Raw genomic sequence first — 20,652 nt, 5'->3', positions numbered from 1 at the left:
TTATTTGAAACATTTATTCACATAGGAGAAAAAAGCTAGAGAGAACATTTCCCCCTTTTTATACTTTACTCATGGGGTAGGGGGAAGGTGAAATGCAGTGAACTCTATACTTCTGTGTGGGTTCAGGTGAAATAAGTATAGGTTGTATGTGGAGACAGATTATGTGACATTCAGAGCACCTACAAAATGTTACTAGTATTGAAATCATTTTTGGGTAACTGTATTGGTTAACTATATTTTCCTTTAATTGTGCCTTTTTTCTTTCAGCTTCTCTTTTGAAGGGCCTGAAACATTCTAATATTGTGCTGCTTCATGATATTATTCACACAAAGGAGACATTGACACTGGTATTTGAGTTTGTGGTAAGTTAACATTTTTATGTACTGTCATCTAAACCAGGGGCTCTAAAAGCAAAATGGGTACCATTTAGTTAAAAAATACCTGGATTATTTAAATAATAGTCCCTTGCTGCCCATTGAGAGAGACTAGAATGTAATCTAGTGCATTGAGTCTGGAAACCTGTGAGCCTGTCTAAATCTTGCTCCCAGTTGATCATAAGTTTGGTTGGCTAGGATGTGGACCAGACCCTTTTAAGATCCAATTTTCAGTTCAATAGGATAAAACAGACAGAAATATTATAACAGACAAAAATTCAAAGATGAAAAACAAAACTATAAAATAGGCACATAAAATTAGTAGTTGGATATGACTTACAATAATAAAGTCCAAGTTCAGACTTACTAACTTTATCAGATCATCAAGTATAGTTCCAGATTTGCCAGGCTTGTGTCATGTTGTCTTGAAAATGATACTAGCTATTGCTTTTGATTGTTTGCAAACATTGTATATATGAATATCACTTCAGTATTTGTTGTGAATTGTGTTAGGGCCCATGAGAAGCCAAAAGGCAGGATGTAAATATTTTAAGTAAACTGTTACAGAAGTATTGACAGTAGCAGACATTATTGTAATGTTACTGATTTTTCAGTAATTTTTGATAAGTGATAGCTTGCCCAATGATTATAGACCATTTTTATTTGAGCTTATCGGGCTCATAGCTATTCTAAGACTTAAAAGGGGGTGGGAGGGAAGCAGTATACAGGATTAAAATCTCCCCAAGTGACTTTTGTTTCACCTGGCAGTTTGTATTTTAATAAGCAGTGTCAGAAGAAGTCTGAGGAATGTAATTTATACTTCATAGCATATTCTCTCTAACTTGCATTTCAGCTATTAATTAAAACTTCAGTTTGCACAGTACACAATGTAATGATCTAATTTTGTGTGGAAAATTGCTTTGTGAAGTCTTGGATCTGAACTCCTAATTAATCATTTTGCGTTTTCCTAAGACAAACATATGGTATTTGTGTAGTACCACTTCAGCATTTAACTGGAGTATTGTAGAATGTACAGTCACAATTAACCCCAAATTTCTACAAATTGAGTTCTGGATATTATAAGAAGCAAATGAATCTCAAATAGGGTTGATTTTTAGATAGCATGTTATGAAAAGTCCATTTACCTTGCCTATTTACATATAAATGATACATTTTAACAATACGGTTATTTCTCTGTAAAACAACTGGTGCAGAACAGTTGCAGGAATGACACTGGAGACATTGACATAGCTAAATGCTTTTGTCTAATGCATAAATAAATGGGAATTTTACTGTTATTTAATTTCAAACTGAGTAACCAATGACAAGTCACAGCTTTTAATCTTATGTAACAGTAAACACATTTTGCATAACTTTTAAATGAATAAAATGTCTTGCCTTATGTCACTGTATATCTATTGGACAGCCAAAAAGTAATAATAATTGCAGAATTATCCGTTGTTGCAATGCAATGCAAATGCCTCTTGCTGGCTTCCGTCCTTTGCCCATGTTGTGCTGGTAGAACAGTGAGCCTTCATTTTCTCTAGAAAAGTACATACACTGGATGCCCAGGGTAGGCAGAAGGATGAAGAGGCAACATTTCTCTGAGAAGGGAGCATTCAAAAAAGCATTTCCTGTAGCAAAGACATGTTCATGGCTACAACATCCCTTTGCATATGGCTTTTCTGCCTGTAATCAAAGGGGGACAAACTGAGCTGTACCCTGAACTATCCTTTAGCTGGAAAACTGTAGTGACAAATAAAAAAGAAATGTGAAATTTGCCTACATGCTGATATAACTTATGCAAGGAAACAAACAAAAAACCCTGACTATATCCCCCCATCCTCTGTAAAACTCTTTTGAATTATAGTACTTAAAATGATTTAGCCAGGATCCTGAACAAAGAGGATCTACTTAAGTCTCACTGAAGACAATGGACTAGTTTGCATGTTGGCATTATGAGTTACTTTTGGGTTTACATGTTACCCATCCCCCAATCTCTTGTGCTGTCACTGACTTCTGATTTTATGACAAATTTGCTGTTGGACCTAGGCAAGACAAATTATAGTTTTTGTAAACTTGCCTCGTAAGAAAGGCCACAAATACTAGGAAAATAAAAAAGGATGGAGTAGAAATAAAGGAAATTATTTATTGTACAAAGCATTTTGGATCACTCTGGTCCTTTATCAGGGAAATCTACAGTTTAAAAATATATATAATTACAAAACTGAATATGATATAAACTCTTCATAATATGTTAACACCATGAAGCATTCCAAAAGCAAGTTTAGAAAAAATACACCTGTCAAATAAAAGTATGAATGTTTAAACATTTTTAAGTTCTCATGTATTGATATTTTGAAAATGTAATAAATACTTGTATATGCAAGTTACGAAGATGGGTTACTTAGTTAGATATATAGAAGTTCTGTATTTTGTGGTACCATCTCCTATTTCATTGTACTATACCAACAACTGAAACCAGATTTATCTTTCAACCCATCCTGTTTTCAAACAGCTGTGTCTTAAGATTGGGTCTTAGAAGACACATAAAAACAGTGTGTTGCTTTGAATCATTTGGAGAGACAGTCCTTAGATAATTTGGCAAAGAATACAATCGCTACTAAACCAGCAGACAAAGTTGGGGCCATCGTGGTGGCATTTAGGATTATGAAGAAGCGGTGATAAGGATACAAATATTACAGTTCACACGATAAGAATCCTGTTCACGATATACAGTGAGATATTAGATTTCTGTTGGAAGAAGGTTTTTGCCTTAGGTTATTTAATTCAGAGAGAACACGATTATCTGTAGAACAAGGTACACTGGACCGTTCTATATACTTCTTAATACCTGCTGCACAGGAGGTCTGTAGTTTCAGGATGTAGGTAATTCAATTTTTGAACCACTTTCTAAGAATGGAAGATTCTTTTTGACTCCTTTTGTGGTCCATTTGAAATCCTATATTAGAGATTTCATGGATTTAATAATAAACTTGGAAAATTTGAAATAATCAACTCAAATTATCTGTTAGTGACTTTGGATGTTGCTGCACTGTAATGAGGATGAGGATGATTTTATTGTTTATGTGCCACTCACCTGACTGAGTTGCCCCAGCCACTCTGGGCGGCTACCAACAAATTATAATACCACAGTAAAACATCAAACATTAGAAACTTCCCTATATAGGGCTGTCTTCAGATGTCTTCTAAAAGTCAGATAGTTGTTTATTTCCTTGACATCTGATGGAAGGGTGTTCCACAGGGCGGGCGTGACTAATGAGAAGGATCTCAGAGCTGGATCTCAGTGTCTGGGCTGAACATTAGGGGTGGAATCGTTCCTTCAGATATACAGTTTTACCACAAGAGAAAGCAATGTAGAGCAAGTTTTAGATTTGCAAGAAAATAAAATTACTAACCCATTATATTGTAGCCCTTACAGAACTAATTCTCTCTAGAAATTACTTGCCTTCTATAAGGAATATTAATGGCAGGAGTCAGGCACATACCCAGTTTGAAAGGTTGGCCCAGGGTGTGTGTGCAAAAATCACAGCTCTCCACTCTGACTCTAAGTGGCTAGCAGCCCATCTGCACACGCCCCAGGCTGCTCCTCCACACTGTGGAGGTTGAGGCATCCAGGCTCCTCTGGGTTCCTCAGCAGAGGAATCCAGTTGCTGGCATGGGCCATGATAGCAGCCTGCAGGGGCCCCTCCCCAGTCTGCCAAGGGCACTATTAGAAATGTGAGTGCTCCACCCACCAGCTGGGCTTGGAGGGAAGAAAGACTGAGAGAGTGGGTAAGAGTTCCAAGAGGAGGAAAAAGGAAGGAAGGGGAAGAAGGAGGCAGAAGGGAAAGCAGCAAGCGGAGGGAGGGAAGAAGGCAGGCAGGTAGGCAGGCAGGCAGATTGACAGAGGAGAGAGAGGATGAGGGCTTCCAATGGCTGTGGTGGAAGTCACTGGCGGAGTGGAAAGGCAACAAAAAACAAGTTTCTGGTCTCTCCTGGCTTTGGAGGTGCTAATGCATCTCCTTGCCAAGGGTGCAGGGAAACCTAGGTACACCTCTGCAGGGATTAGGCCTAGGGCTGTCCATTGCAGCAGAATTGGCTAATATACTGGTATACATGGGACAATTGAGAAAAATAAGGAAGTGGGCTTAGAGGGGACAGTACAGAAATGAGTTTTTTTATATCACCTTTTCCATACCTCAGCATTATACCTCGTAAAAGGATTTGACAAGTTTTTTCAAAATTGGTAGCATAAGGCAATGTAACCAGGGATGATATAGTGATATTTTCAGCTTCAATATTGACCCACGGGCGAGGCAGAAAGGCATCAAAGTAAGATGATAAATATGGAATTCCCCACCCTCCCTTTTTAGATTATAAGAATGAAGAAGTGATCTGGCACTTTTGGCTTGAAAAACTAGTTTGTTAAAAAGCTGTTACCAGGAGGCAAGCATTTTTCATAGGATCGAAAGAGGAAGGACCTGAAAGAGAAACAAGAGTCTCATTCTAAATGAGATAAGTAGACTAGTTCTATGTGCAGTGTTACTATAGGACAATCTGAGGATGGAGTTAGCACAACTTACAGTGTGTTATTTTTGGAATCAACCCAGGGACTTTCAGCAATATGAGCCAATGCAGTTATACAAAGACTAATTTTCGCACTATTTGTGCATAGTTGTACTATACATGTATAAGAATCATAGAATTGTAGAGGGTCATCTAGTTCAACCTCCTGCAATGCAGAAATCTCAAGTAAAGCATCCATAACAGATGGCCATCCAAATTCTGCATGGAATCATAGAAATATGTGAAGTGGGGGATATGGGAGGAATGGAATGGCAAACTTTGGTATCACTTTTGTGCATGGAATAGTTTAGGCATTTTGGTCAGCACAAAGTCAGACATGCTCTTAATGGCTCTGTCACTTGATTTAATATCCTATTCTAGTGGGGCTGAAGCTAACAGGCAACATAGCAAGATGGACTTGGCCCACACTGGATGCTGCTACAATTCTATGTGCAAATGTTTTATGTGATATTTTGGCTATATATAGTTAAAAGGATCTGGGTAGAAGTATCATAATGCAAACAGATGGCTCAATGTTCATTCATTTATCAATGTCATTATTTGATGGATGAGAATGCCATTCTCTTATTGTCCATATAATGGCAAAGATTCAGATAAGAGAATGATTGTCTCTTCTTGAACTTAATTCTGTTTGGGGGCTATTTGTTGGGAAAGGGGATATCCTTGTGCCCCTGAAACATGAAAATTTGAGACAGAAATCTGTCATCATTATGGGAAACTTTACAGGCCAAGGCCTTTCATTCTCTGGCTGTCTAACCCATTCCATTATAAAATACAGACTAGAGAACATCAGAGATAAAACATTTTATCTCCCCCTCCCCACCCATTACTCTTGGCTTGCTGAGTTAAAATAACATTTCTGTTCATCTGCTGTATGGAGGGATAGCAAAAATTCTAGGAATTATCCTTCATTTTCAGAGAATTATGTGGTTGGTCATGATTGAGGGCAGCAAGGAAGCTGATAGGGCCAACCAAAGCTTACTAGGATAGAGGTTACTTCCCCAAAGAAAGGATGTTCAAAGAGCAGTGTCCTCTAAACCTTGCTGTAACAGTGTCTGAGGACAACCTGCTGTCTTCTCAGTAGTGCTCCACATTCACAAATTGCTAAATTTTTAAGGGTTTTAATGTGCATGCCTCTAAAAAAGTAGGACTGGCTATGATCAGTGCCTGAATGGGAAACTGCCTTGAGCTGAGGTGATGAAAGAAAGGTGAAATGCAACTATAACAAATAACTTAGCATTTTGTGTTCCTTGCTTCTGTAATTTAAAGGCAAACTTCATTAGCTAGAATTATTTTAAAAGCTTTAAAATGTTTTATATTTTGCATTCATATAAATGGTTCAAGTATATAATACTGATGTTCTTGTAAAAGACTGGAAAAGTCAGTATGCATAAATGCATAAATATTGACTAAGACTTGAATCACATGCACATTTTGAGGAGAATAAGCACCCTTGAATTCAGAAAGACTTGACTTGTTAAACAAATTTACTATAAGTTTCTGTAGCTATTGTGTCATTCAAATGTGTACATTTCCAAATACATAAAAGTAATAGATAAAACAGAATAACAAGAAAGCAATCTTTGAAAAGCAAGAAAATGATGGTTATGAATGACAATTTTAAGGGTAAGAATGGAAGACTTTTTAAAAAACTGGAATTAACATACTTAGTAGAACAAAGAATGCAAGGGACCTTTCACACTGACACACTTGTGAACTTTGGACAGGTTTATACATGACAAGAATGAACTAACTGTAAAAATAAAATAATATGGAAGCTCATTTATAGTGAGTAAAATCTAAGTGTTTACTGAGTGATCATTTTAATACTTTGATGAAGCCATATCACATCAGGGCTGAGCCAAAATTGTTTTCAGTCTATGCAAGGATGATGCTAAAATGTTCCTGGTTAATTTAAAACACCGTAATTGGTTACTTTAATATTTTATGTTAATTTTAATTATTACTTGAAATTGCAATTTATTTCATAAATGGGAATGACTACAAATAATCCTTAAAATGTGGGATTCTGTCTTGTTAAATTTCTACTTAGAGTAACTTCTTTGTGGAGTATGGTTGCATGTTGCATGTAGTTGTTGCAAATATGTTACCATACTTCAGCTATATCTTTTATTGTTCTTTGCATTGTATTGTCTGCTTAAGAATTTCTTAGTGACAATAGGGGAACTATTCTTGTCAGAAGAACCTCCGGAGCGTAACTAATGTGTGCAATCTCTTTAGCAGAAAAGAATGGCTTGCAACAGTCTTGCTGCCTCAGTGAAACAATACATTCTGTCTGCTGCATGATGTCATTGCCAGAAGCTAAATAGTACAGTTTTTGTTTTAATGGAAGAGCTCTTTCACATTGCCGGTTTGACATGATGGGAATGTGGTTGGAAATGCTTCCTGTTCATTCACAGGCCCCAGGCTGTCCATGCATTTCAGCTTCAGAAATGACAGCTGAAACCAATTAGGTACAACTATGGGACAGCTAAGTCACATGTAGATTTATCATTGCTGTGAAAGAGAGGAGGAGTGAAGAATATTTCATTGAAAATATAAGTGGCTAATTAATAGTGAATGATTACTGAGTAAGGAGGAGGCTGGGTATGAGCTCCTTTTGTGAGGTTTGTCCCTGAAGTAATGAAATCTAGCTGTCTATATATCCAAATATCTCTCCCTCTCCCCTGCCCCTCTTCCTAAAGATAGACATGTTTGTTTTTTTATTGCAACTGTTGAACCTATACTCAATGATATATGAATTAATTAAATTTATTTAATTAATTAATTAAAAATAAGCATTTTCAGTATAGAGATATAGTGTCATCTAAAGGGAACTTTAGAAAATGGGTTTCAACCTCTTCATCCCCATGAACTCCTGGGGGCTGGAACTATACAATGTGGAGAACATGTGGCTACTGTGAAAAGCAGAGAATCTATATCACCTCTTCATCCATCTCCATTGACAAAACAAAACAAATCCTGCTCCACTTAATTTGCTATAGTTTACAAGGGCAAGGAAGCTCTTAAGACAATAGTTATGCTGCGTTATGCTATGTATTTTCTTGTCATGCTTGGACCATTATCTGGTAAAGTTTGGATCCCCCCCCCCCACAAGGGTGGATGACCTGTTTGAATTGCCCACCCTTGGAGACTGGTGGAACTCAATGGCTTCCTAAATGTCTTGGGGCATTTTCCAGTGGAGAAAACTGTTGAAGCCCTAGTGACTAGTCTCTCTATGGAATGGTGTGATGAAATGGGCTGTTGACACAATCACTCCCAAACATTCTCTCTAGCATTGTGGAGCCCCAGTGGTTCCTTGGTATTCTGGAAAGTATGGGTTATGAAGCAAGCTGATAGAGATAAGCTGTGGGTAACAAGCGAGGATGTGAGTGAGGTATAAAAGTGTAGGGGAAGGGCAGTTGGCAAAGGGGTGGGTGAGTGGGCAAACAGGGAAGGAGCCTCAAGTCAGTAATACCAGTAAGCAAATGATATGAACCAGGAAAATGTATTGTGACAGCTTTGTAAAGGAAACAAAACATTTAAAATATTGATTGTGTTTTCTTTTTACCAATGAAACTGAAACCCAAACATGTTGGGCAGCATGGTGATAGATGTAGAACAATTAATGTGGTTTTTATTGAATGAGCAGATGAAGGGAAAACAGAATACTAAATTTCCTCTCAGTGTTTAGGCACTATTGCACAATTTACACAGAATTTCTATGAACGACATAGGTTTCTCTAGAATGGCAGTTGTTAAATCATTTCTCTTTGGAAGCAACTTATTCAACATTAAGTAGAGCTTCTTATTCTGCCCTTTATAGGATATATTTTTTCTAGTAGAATGTAGGTTTGCAAATTTCATTCTGCATTCCAACTACTATAGGCATATCTTTCCTTTTATGGTTTTAATGTATGAACAATTTCTACTGCAGGCAGGAATGTGTGACATATAAGACTACAGAGAAGTATGTGATTTTGACCTCCTATTGGAACATACATTTCACTGCAGTGCATTTAGAAATGTAAAAAAGGAAATATAAGTTTTTATAACTACAACATTGTTTTAATAGAGACCGCAGTGAATGAAAAAATAATTTGACAATAAGATAGTGATGAGTATGTACATAGAATAATAGAATGCTAGAGTTGGAAGGGACCAAAAGGATCATCTTGTCTGTCCCCCTGCATTGCAGGAATCTTTTGCCCCATGTGGGCCTTGAACCATTCAGGATGCTTCTAGTCTGCTGTAATTGTAATTGACTTTCAACACTGGAGCAGACCAGTGGATTATCTAGTCCAGCATCCTGTTCACACAGTGGCCACCTGGATGCCTGTGGGAAACCCTCAAGAAGAACGTGAGCACAAGAGCGCTCTCCCCTCCTGTGGTTTCCAGCTAGAAAATGAGATGCATTTTAGAGTTTTATAAGCAATTTTATTAGCTATTTAACGAGATGGAACCTGAAGGTCATGTTAGCATAGCACAATTTAGAAAACATATATTCCCCTTATTTGCTGTATCTGGTGGAAATAGTGGGTTTTGAGTAGAAAATTTGTTACATTTCTGTAGCAATAATAGTAATTAACCCCCCCCCCCTTTCTTGGATTTCTCTTTTCAAGCACACAGATTTATGTCAGTACATGGACAAACATCCTGGAGGACTTCATCCAGACAATGTGAAGGTAGGATACCACTTTCCAAATAAGCATTATTATATTGGGATTGTTTGTGGTAAGAAATGATACAGTGATAATGCAGGCAGACTGCTCTCATGATTGAAGAAAGTAAACTGGCCCTTTAAAAATATTGCTTTTACTGCTGCTTGTAAGCTGGATGTAAGCAGGCACAGCTGACATTAGTTTTTGTTATTTGGATATGAGCTGGAAACTTGATCTGGCTACCTACTGGGAAATCAGCCAAATTATTTCAGCGTAAAGTAGAATACAGTCAGTCAACCGTCTTAGAGACCACCCAGGTAATATTTGTTCAGCGGCCTTGCTTTTTTATTATTTTCATCAGTGAAATAATCAGAAGCGCACTGCATCATAGAACATATACTTCAAATTGTTAAATTTAGGATTGTAATTTATTTCTCTATGTTAGGTTCCTACATGTACGTTTTTTAAGCATGAGAAAAAGCTGTGGTCCTAACAGATGGATTGCATTATATAGATGTATTCATATTTAAATAAAAAGAAAGTGTGTGTGTGTTGTAATGCCCCAGGATTAATTTATGGTTCTGCAACACAATACTTGTGGGATTTCTGGAGGCAATCAAGTGAGTTTGTGCATGTGGAAACATTAACACTGGAATATAACCCTTGTGAGAACATTCAGCATTATGCTGCTCCAACTTATATCCCTGAATGTTACATTTATTTATTTTATTTGAGAAATTTGTACTCTGCCCTTCACTGAAGAGACCCAGGGTGATGAACAATCACAATAAACAATAAAACTTGTAAAACAAAATCAATCAATCAGGATCATATAATTAAGAATAAATAACACCATAAAAGCAAAAATAAGGTATCGCAATGCATTACGTTCCTCTCCGAAAGCTTGGACAAAAAGGTGCATCTTTGCTTGTCATGAAATGTAAACAGCATGACACACATCAGAGGGGAGATTTCCCCCAAAGCTGCAGGGCCAGTACAGAAGAAAGCTCCCTTCTGGGCTCCCACTCTGCAAACCTTGCTCTACTGGAGGATCACCAAGACGACTTCCTCTGCAAAACCTAACATGGAAGTGTTAACATGGATATCTTAAACTGGATAACCAAGTTTTAAAATGTGTGCATGCACTTGGAGGATCACTGTGAATGTCAGATGCTTACACAAGAGTTTTCAGCTCTCTGGCATCTCTCAATACGACCAAGACATTCTACAAAAAAAAGTGTGCATTGCCTAAGAAATAAGTGTTGATGTGGACACACAAGATCTTGCCTATTTTACTTTATTTTATTCCTTGTTTGTCATTGTACCACCCAGGGGAGGTAACAATAAATGTTTCAAAATAAACATTGTGCATTCCTTGTTAAAGGCCTCAAGTTGTTGTTTTTTGTAGACCTTCAGAAAAGGCACTAGAAATTTATACTGATACTTCTAGTGTATTCAAGCAACACATTTTCACTTCTAGTTTGGCTACTTTGAAGAATTGTATAACCATGTCTATTTATTTTTGTGTAAAAATAAACAACGTGGTTTTTTTCTTTTGGCATTGTGTAGTAAGAACACTGAATACACAGAAACATAAACTTCCTTTATTAGTAGCCTTAGTGTCTCGGGGAAACGTCTGTTCTAATTAGGAATCCATTTTTATTTCTCGTTTTCCATCTGAAAGTAATGGATTCCTCTAGGGTTTACTTGCAGAAAAATAATTGCAGGTGAAATTTCCTTCTGACAAAACTGCCTTTCATTACATGTCTGCTGTAATAACTGAAATGATTCTGAGTTGTTTGCTCTTTGTATATCAATGTAATATATATAAGAATAAGCATTTAAAAACACAGCAGCTTTAAAAAAATTGTGCTAGTTTTCTTGGTGTGCATTTTTAATAACCTTAAAACCATAACATAAATTGCTGGGTTGATGGGACAGATTGGAGTTTGGTTCATGCTTTGTTATACTATGCATTATTATACCATGATACACTGTAAAAAAGCAAAACAAAAAAACCACAGATAATAAATAAATAAATTGCTGGGTTGTACCATACACACATACTCCAATTATTACCATTTAGGTTGCGTCACCGTATGTGTATCGTAATGAAATATCTGGGCCCAGTTCAGATGTAATGGGAAAACATGGTTTCCTGCAATGTGAATAAGTGACAGCAAGCCCACTTGCACATGTACTTCCCCTCTCCTCTTTTACACACCTGAGAAGCATCTGCTTCCATTCTTAAACTACCGGTAATCAGTTCTCTTCATGGTCTGCAGTTGGGAAAAGCTTCTAATATCCTTCTGTCCGATGATTAAAAGAGGTGAGACTGTGGTTTCCTGTTACCTCTAAACTAGGTCAGTGTGTGTATATGTATTTTTACTAGTATTTTTGAACCATTCTTTGGGAATTTTCTTTCAAAACTAAAAGCGCAATTACATCATAAGAAAAGATTAAGACATCTTTGTAGAAGTCTTCCAGATGCTAGTTCCATGTTGGAAGGTAGAATATGCATTCATGAGTGGCTACAATTAAAGAGCTCAGTCTTGGATTTTTTATTTTTTATTTTTTTGAAAGGTAAGACATTCTACTTCTTGGTCAAGAAAAGCAGAGGCAGCATTTCAACCAGCACAGAATCCATTTGGGGGAGTTTCAGCTTTCCCCTTGACTTAGGAATGGTATCGCTGTGAAACTCTTGAGAGCTGTTGTAACCGTACTTCCTAATGTATATCCATATATCTATATATCTACAGTATATCTATCGAGATAGATATAAAGACATATATATGGTTATAGATATATCGCTTCCTAATATTGATCTATATATCTATGCTGCAGCTAAGAATTGGCTAGATAGTTCTTGTCAATATTTATTCATAAAACTTTCTATTTCTAGGATAATAGGAAAATTGCAATGAAGTTGTGAAATTTTACATTAAAAAAGCTTTTTTATTTGGTGAATGTTATCAAAATTCTAAAGTCCCACATGTTTCTCTGTCATGAACATTAATACATCCTTTAACTACGTTGCCTAAGTAATATCTGTTCTTGGAAAATGGATAAGTTAATGACCAATTTGGAAATTAACAACCAGAGTGAAAGCCTTAGGGTATTTGCCATCTTATAAATATTTATATTTTTATAGGCATAAGTAATTATGCTTGAAATTACCCAAAAGCAATGAGGTGAAATTACCCAAAAGCAATGAGTGTTCAGAACGAGCGAGTAATTCATTAACATTTATTATACATCATTTTCATTTAAATAAAAAGAAGTATTTTAATATGCCTGTGTAAATACATGTGGAGTATAATCTTTCCAAGCAGCAGTTTTTCAATGTATCCTGCAATTCAAATTAATGCATTAATGGAGGGTTTACTAATATACCTGCTTGTTTTATTGTATCAAGAGTTACCCTCGCCCCCTTTGTTTAAAATGTGTATGTTTTCCTTCCTGAAATCTCCCTAAGGTATATTCATGCATAACACTGCCAAGATGATTGACACATAGCAGCACAATATGTATTGCTCTTCATATTTTGGGAACCATAGAATAAAGAAGCAAGTAATTGTCCTGCATAAAAAGGAATTTGGAGAATATTTAATATGCTGTATACTGCGTATGCTATATACTGTGTGTGTGTCTTCTAGTGCGTGTGTAGACAGTAAAATAAACAGATGTTATTCTATAATGGTGTAACACATGCAGTTTATCAATAGACTTTTAAAATCAGATCAGTTTGAATGCATGCAGGTGAAATTCTTACATTGGCAGCACACTTTTTCAGACCTACATCAACGAACAGGATTGAGCAGAAATCTAGGATCCATTATGGAAATATTCATGATTCTATATGATTTCTTTATAATTTTATCCATTTATACATCTTTGAAATGTCTGCTTTTGTCTCAGAAGGTGTGATGTCTGTGGCGCATGGCTGGGTTTTTCCATTAATTATAGTGGATATACTAAACAGGATTATTTGGCATTTAATGTAGTTGATAAGTTGCAGTTTTCCATTACTCTTCAGAGGATAAGCAGGTGCAGAAAAGGGTAGGATAATGTTATGCTAAATTAAGGCTGTCTCTTTCAGATGGCATTGAGAATCGATTTTTTTTAAAAAGCTTTTCTGGTGATCAGTCATCAGCTAAATCATCATGATTTTACACTGATTATTTTATCTCTTCCACTTAGACATTAATGAACTATGCATGACCATTAAATAAAAATGCTTCCTTCCAAGTTTTTAAGCATAACTTCCTACCTGAATCATCCTTACAGTATATTTCCATAACTGAACCCTCATCCCTCATGATGCGCATATATATATATATATATATATATATATATATATATATATGCAAGGTTTTTTTTAAAGAAAGGTGATCAAGAATTGTTTGTGCAAGTTTTTTTCCCTTTAGCATTTTCATTAAATTTTGAAAGAGTCATTGATTGTGATGATGTGTGAAGCAGCCTTTTAACCTCATTGATCAAGGAGGACAGTTTATTCCTTCTATTAACATTATGCTAGCAGATCAGGAAGGTGTATTATTTTGCTCAGTTAATTAATCATACTTGTCAGAACATCAGCATTGTGAAGGAAGCGGGAAAGATCGATAAACACAGCAAATAAAGGTATAAATGTGTACTTTTCGAAATATGAAGATCTTAGTGGTGTGGCCTTACTGTAGGATGTTTCCATATGGAAAAGTCCTGAAAGGAATTGGTTGGAAGGAAGCCTTTTTTGTGAAAGCAAGTGTGATATCTGTCCCTTGTAAGAATGTAGTTATGTTACAGATTTCAAAATCTAGAAATTATGCCCTTAGCAAATTCTGCCCCTGAAATGTCCACTATCTTAGATGGCCCAAAATGCTATTGTTTTGAGGATTGTTATTAACATATTTCATGTCCTTTCAAAGGCTAATTGGGCCATAAGAATATATTTCCCTTAAGACAAACTAGAATGCACCCTGGTCAAGTAGAGATCTGAACCTAGGTCTCTTCAGGGATGTGGCGGTAAGCTAGTTTTGTCATTGGAGATCACCACCATCATTATCATCATCATCTGACACGTGGGGTAAAAATCAGATTTTAGAAGTTTTCTATCAGAATTTGTCTTTTTATTTTTCTTTCCTTTTTTGATGAAAGTTTGAAATGTCATCTGTTGTGTCGTGGGTTCTGGTAGCAATAAGTCCAGCAACACTTCTTAGTGAACAGCTCTTTATTATAAGGATAGGACAAGACTGGGGAATAGGGGGTAGGGAAAGCTCTATTTATAGACACATTGGGAAAGAGGGAAAAGATACATTTTAGCGGGAACCAATAATATTCAAACTTTCCGGCGGGACCCAATCAGGCTGTGGATTGTGATTGTACTCTTTAAATTGACCAATAACATTACTTTACCCGGCTGACAGAATATCTTATTTAATACACAACATCATCCAGCAGTTATAATTCTAGTCTTACTTCTGTGTTTGAGGGCATACCATCCTCTTTTGGGGTATTACAGCAGTTCCACTGCTCTCTTAGCATCTGTAGGTCTAGCTGTTGCTGCTAGAATGTGAGCCAATGAACAAGGGGTGGAGTACTGATCTCAAAACTGTTGTTCAAATGGCATCTCAACAGCTCGGGAGGTTTTCTCTTTTGAAGTCAAATGTGACTGTTGGATTTTCTTGGCAATTGTCCACTCCACCATATAAATATATGTTGAATTTGATAGAATTTGATAGCATGATGATCACTGTTCTGAGTCTGTTCAGCAACACTTTCATCTTGTACTGGGTCCTGGGTACCACTAAATATTAAGCCCATGGTCACTGCCCTCTACTTAGTTTTATGACCATCAGTTTTAGGATATAGTTTTTTTGGGGGGGGGGGAATGTAAGGGTTTATGTATGTAGTGTTTAAGGTGACCACTTAACCCATCATCAAATAGAGGACAAAATATTATAGACCTGCAAAACAAAACAAAACAAAACAAAACAAAACAGACAAGCTTGTTTATGTGTATAGATGCACATTTAAAATTACTGTGTGCTTGCTCAGTCTTCCGTCCAGGTGCTAACTGTTAAAGGGCAACTTCAAGTTCCTCTGCTCTCTCTACTTATCATTCATTATCTTTAAACTTAACTTTAAATTCATAATTCATTATTTTACTGAGGCCTTTACATAGAGGATTCTTTCAAATGCAAGCCTGTCCCTACTGGTGTTCCACATTCAATTTACAATTTCAGTGCTCAAATTATTTTCAGTGGCACACTTTAAAATATTAACCCAGATCCATATTTCAGTTTTCCATTTTCTGTCACCTTTCTTATGTACGCACTTATTGTGAGTATAATAAGTAAGTCTCAAAATTCTTGGAAATCTTTTAAGTCATTAACTGGAGAATTTTGTAGTTTGTAGTCTGAAAGAGTAGAAAGAATCTTAGTTCTTGCTGAGAGAGCTGATACGTCTTTATTGGAGAAATTGTTGGTTTTAATGTGTTTGCCCTTACATTTTAATCATTGCTAACACATTGATATCACACTCCATAAACTTCTAAATTGATTTGACCTTCCAATGGCACCATCGCTCCCAGGACTCATTATTGTAAAGCAGTACCTCAGTTAAAGTGCGATTGTCAAGACAAAACAGCAAAAGCATGCTTTTTGCATGGCCATCAAGTGTGGTGTTTCAATACTTACTTTAGATTGTTTTACAGATGAACTAAACAGTTTGATTGCACTTCAAAATGCAACAAAGCTAACATTATGTGAATCTGTTTTTTATTTCCCCCATGATATATATCTGTTCAGCTAGGCCTTTGGAGGCAATTACTGTCATTAATGTTATATAAAGTTTTTAGTTTTTTCTGCAAGCTGTATTTTATTAATGAATGGTTTAAATATGTTATATTGTTGTTGTTCAATGTTGAATGTATATGTTGAAAAGAATTATAAGATCACTATGTGTTTGATACATGGTAGTCTAGAAATTTTGTCAATAAATATAAAAGCAAGTAGGCTTTTATATGTGTAGCATCTGTTCCAACGTTGTCTGAATTGTTTGTGTGTTTCCCTTTTTGGAACTCCTTTGACCTTCCTTTCCCTTAACTGTGGGACATCCTGATTATTTTCAGAGTTTCCCATAAAACTGTGTTGGAGGCATCCTAAGCCACTTTGTCATTGCTCTAAATACCAAACTTACTGGTGATTTGAACCTCACCAGGGGTGCCGTACTTGAGTTCAACTCAACATTTATAAGATTTCTCATTGATGATCACACAGAAACAAGGCCACTTGACTAAATGAAGAACTGGAATTTGGCAACAACATAATATTCTCACAGTATTGAAGTTAACATTAAAATGGCGGGTACACAGTGTGCAGCGGTGTATTCTAACATAACATTGTACAGTATTTGTTCTATATAAATATTTAGTTAAAAATAGTATTCCATTTGTCTTAAATGTGCAGCTTGCCATTTTTTCAGACTGATGACATGAAATAAAAAAACCAGGCATTACATAATTGAAATTTTACAACTTTGCTTCAGTACTGCAGAGCACTTCACATATGTACTCCTGCATAGGTGGAGTAGGTTTTTAGTGGATATGGTTAAGCTGCTTTGTGGGGAAAGTTCCTCAAAAGGTGATCTATGAATGAATGAATGAATGAATGAATGAATGAATGAATAAGGCCTATTATGTTCTCAGTCCAAAGAAACTTTGATGATTCCTAGGATCCAAGCAACCTCCCTGTACTGGGAGGTCAGAAAGCTATTTTTATAATGGATAATCTAAAATTTAAGATTTATACTAGCCAGCTTCATTTCATTGTTTAAAAATACATTGTGTCATAAATGCCACCTGAAGCGTTATTTTTTCCTAATTTATTTCTTTTCTTGTTACCCTTGTATTGCCTCAGTTTCTTTCAGAAATTAACAATATACTATCATGTGAACAGGCAGAGAGGAAAGGACATTTAATTAAATATTCAGCTTCAGTAACATGACATTTCTGTACTTTCATGTTGCCCTTTGGTTTATTCAGTAATCATATTCCATAAATTCATACAGGTGCTGTGTTGATAGCTAATTAGGAACTACTTCATGCCGGTATATTGATTCTGAGAATTTTTAATGGTCTAATATTCCTACACAAACAAGAGGGCATCACTGTTTGCAAATAGCTTAACGGCTGGGTGAAGTAAAATGTTTGTGTTATGTCTATGATATATTGCAATTATCTTGTCATGTAATAATAACCTTCCGACTGTTTTTGCAAAAGATTTGCTACTGAAGAGTAGCCTTAATATCTGGTATGCTGAGGTGAAATCAGCAAAAAGAAACTCACAATTTTGCCAGCATGCAAGACTAATATTTGATGTAGTCCTCTGACAAGTGACTTTCATATGAGATTTGAAATTATAAGACAAAACAACAACAACAACAACAACAACAACAATTTATTATTTATAACCCGCTCATCTGGGCGGCTTCCAACAGAATATTAAAATGCAATAATATATTAAACATTAAAAGCTTCCCTAAACAGGGCTGCCTTCAGATGTCTTCTAAAAGTCTGGTAGTTGTTTTTCTCTTTGACATCTGGTGGGAGGGCGTTCCACAGGGTGGGTGCCACTACCGAGAAGGCCCTCTGCCTGGTTCCCTGTAACTTGGCTTCTCGTAGCGAGGGAACCGCCAGAAGGCCCTCGGCACTGGACCTCAGAACGATGGGGGTGGAGACGCTCCTTCAGGTATACAAAGTGCACAGCGAGTTCCTGTATATATTAGCATACTGAGAACATATCTAATCCCATAGTTAGCCTATCTCTAGAAGTATTGTAAATAAGTTAAAATTCCCTCTTTGGTCACATTTTGAGTTTTTAAAAACAAACTCTTGTATCAAATATTTGAGAATAACAGCCTTTGGGATTTATATATTGTTGATATCCTTTTTCACTACTTTCTTTTTTTCTTTTGTCCCAGCACTGTGTTCTTCTACTTTCCTCTTCTCCATATGCTGTTGTTTTCTTTAATTAGTGAAGATACACATCTGTCTTCAGGCTACCACCTAATCTCTAAGGCCATATGGGTAAACAGAATATAATTGTGGCTTGATAGGAATTGACTCTACTGTTTGTAGTTATTGTCAAGGATTGTTAAAGCAGGTGAATAGAGTTGGATGCAGTGAAATGGATGTTTCTTACCTCTACATATTAAACATTGCTTAAAAATAAATTCTGGTATTTTAAAATCACACCTGTAGCAAAGCTGCCAAGGAAGTGTTTTACCCATATGCAGACACCCTGCTTTTTTGTGAAGGAAGCCAGTGCTCTGCATGCAAGTATTAATAAAGACAATGTTTTTCCCCTCTCTTTCAGTTATTTTTATTTCAATTGCTGCGAGGACTTTCGTATATCCACCAGCGTTACATTTTGCACAGGGACCTGAAACCCCAAAATCTTCTGATCAGTGACACTGGGGAGTTGAAGCTGGCAGATTTTGGTAGGAAAGCTATTAATTAAAAGATTATCTTATAATGATGTGGGAAATGTTGAGAGATTGGTTTCAGCTATCTTACTCTTAGTCACAAGCTGACTCTGGACACAGTGATGATTGATAAAATAAAATTCATAGAAATACTTCATATCCTACTGAATGACAAGATTATGTAATGAAGTAACCTGTCTCAGTACTAGGTAGAAAGAATGAAATCCTACAGTTTACAGCTGAGTACAGTCTTTCTTATTAACATGGTATTTAACTTGAAGGAAATTATTTGTTATTGCAAATAAGTAATATCATCTCCATACAGTTATGGGCTCAGGAAGACACTGAAGCATTTTAAGCATATTTAGGATGTTTCTTGGTCACTTCTTAATTGAAAGACTAGTCTCCAGCAACATACTTTCATGCTGTCAATGGAGTGTTGAGTCTTCCCCTTATTATTTTACATTGTGTTTAATGAAAATCTGTAGTTAGACTTGGGTGGAAAAGAGAAGATAAATGTTTTTATTTGAAGTTATATTATTTCCTTATACTGTATCACAATATTTTGAAATTGAATACCAGATGAGTTGACTTTTTTGGTGAAAAGTATAATAAACTACCAGATAAAGCTACCAGTATACCGCATAGGGTCATGATCCCACATTGCCATAATGAGAAATAGTAAAGCAAATCTGTCTCTTCAAAAGTATTAATATTGCAAAGTTATATGCAAAGTTGCTCTTCCACCAAAGACATCAAATTATTTTGCTGCTCTTGGAATATATTGCTCTCATGTTTCTTTTTTCTTAGAAGGTTGTTGAACAAGGATTATTGTGACCCTATTATCCTTTACTGATAGGATGTCAGTAAAGAATCTGCTTTTCTTCTGGAGAATGCTTATTTTTTCAGAGTAATAAATACGAAATCACTAAAGACCTTTCAAACCTGAAGAGAAGGTCTTCAGATCAGGTATCACAAGTTTATAAAAGTCAGCAGTGCAACTCTCAGTTTTAATTCAGTGTCCCAAGGACACTTCATCTCCACTGAGCTTAAAAAAGAAATAAAATAATAATAATACTCAGAGCTTAGACCTTTGGAAAACCATTGTTTTTGTTTGTAAAAATTACAAAATTCTCATATTTGCTGGCATATTGTGTTGCAGCTGATGGATTTGTAAATATAGATAATAATCTCCCACCAAAGAAACACTTCAGGGCTGTGTTTACTACCATACAGCAGCACTCTAAAATAGCATTTATGAAGATGAATCTATTTATCAAAGACAATGAAAAACCAGATGGGATTTTTAATAAAATTAAAAATTGGAAGAAAGCACGAGAAAAATTGAAGGCCGTGTTTGGTGTGCTTTTTGGAAATAATTGTTGCACAAAGGAGAGCAGTCGTGTGTGTGTAGAATCCACCAAAGTCCTGTGGGATAGGGCAGAAGATTCTGGAAGTGACCTTTTCCTCTCTCTGTGCCCTCACTGAAGTGTTTGTAATTTCCCCTGCTACTACTATGCCATCTTCAGTGATGGAGTTGTTCA

General features: G+C 36.1%; 1 protein-coding gene across 1 annotated transcript in view; it reads left to right on the top strand.

The window, feature by feature from the left end:
• CDK14 (cyclin dependent kinase 14) overlaps positions 1–20,652 on the top strand; it is a 224,419-nt gene that overhangs the window by 92,615 nt on the left and 111,152 nt on the right. The window contains 3 exon segments of the mRNA XM_033165618.1: positions 268–362; positions 9,587–9,649; positions 19,000–19,123. Coding sequence (XP_033021509.1) covers positions 268–362; positions 9,587–9,649; positions 19,000–19,123 — 282 coding nt within the window.

The sequence above is a fragment of the Lacerta agilis genome, chromosome 12, assembly GCF_009819535.1.
Source record: "Lacerta agilis isolate rLacAgi1 chromosome 12, rLacAgi1.pri, whole genome shotgun sequence".
Classification (NCBI taxonomy): domain Eukaryota; kingdom Metazoa; phylum Chordata; class Lepidosauria; order Squamata; family Lacertidae; genus Lacerta; species Lacerta agilis.
The sequence above is the reverse complement of the archived record's forward strand: the minus strand, read 5'-3'. Positions and strand labels throughout refer to the sequence as shown.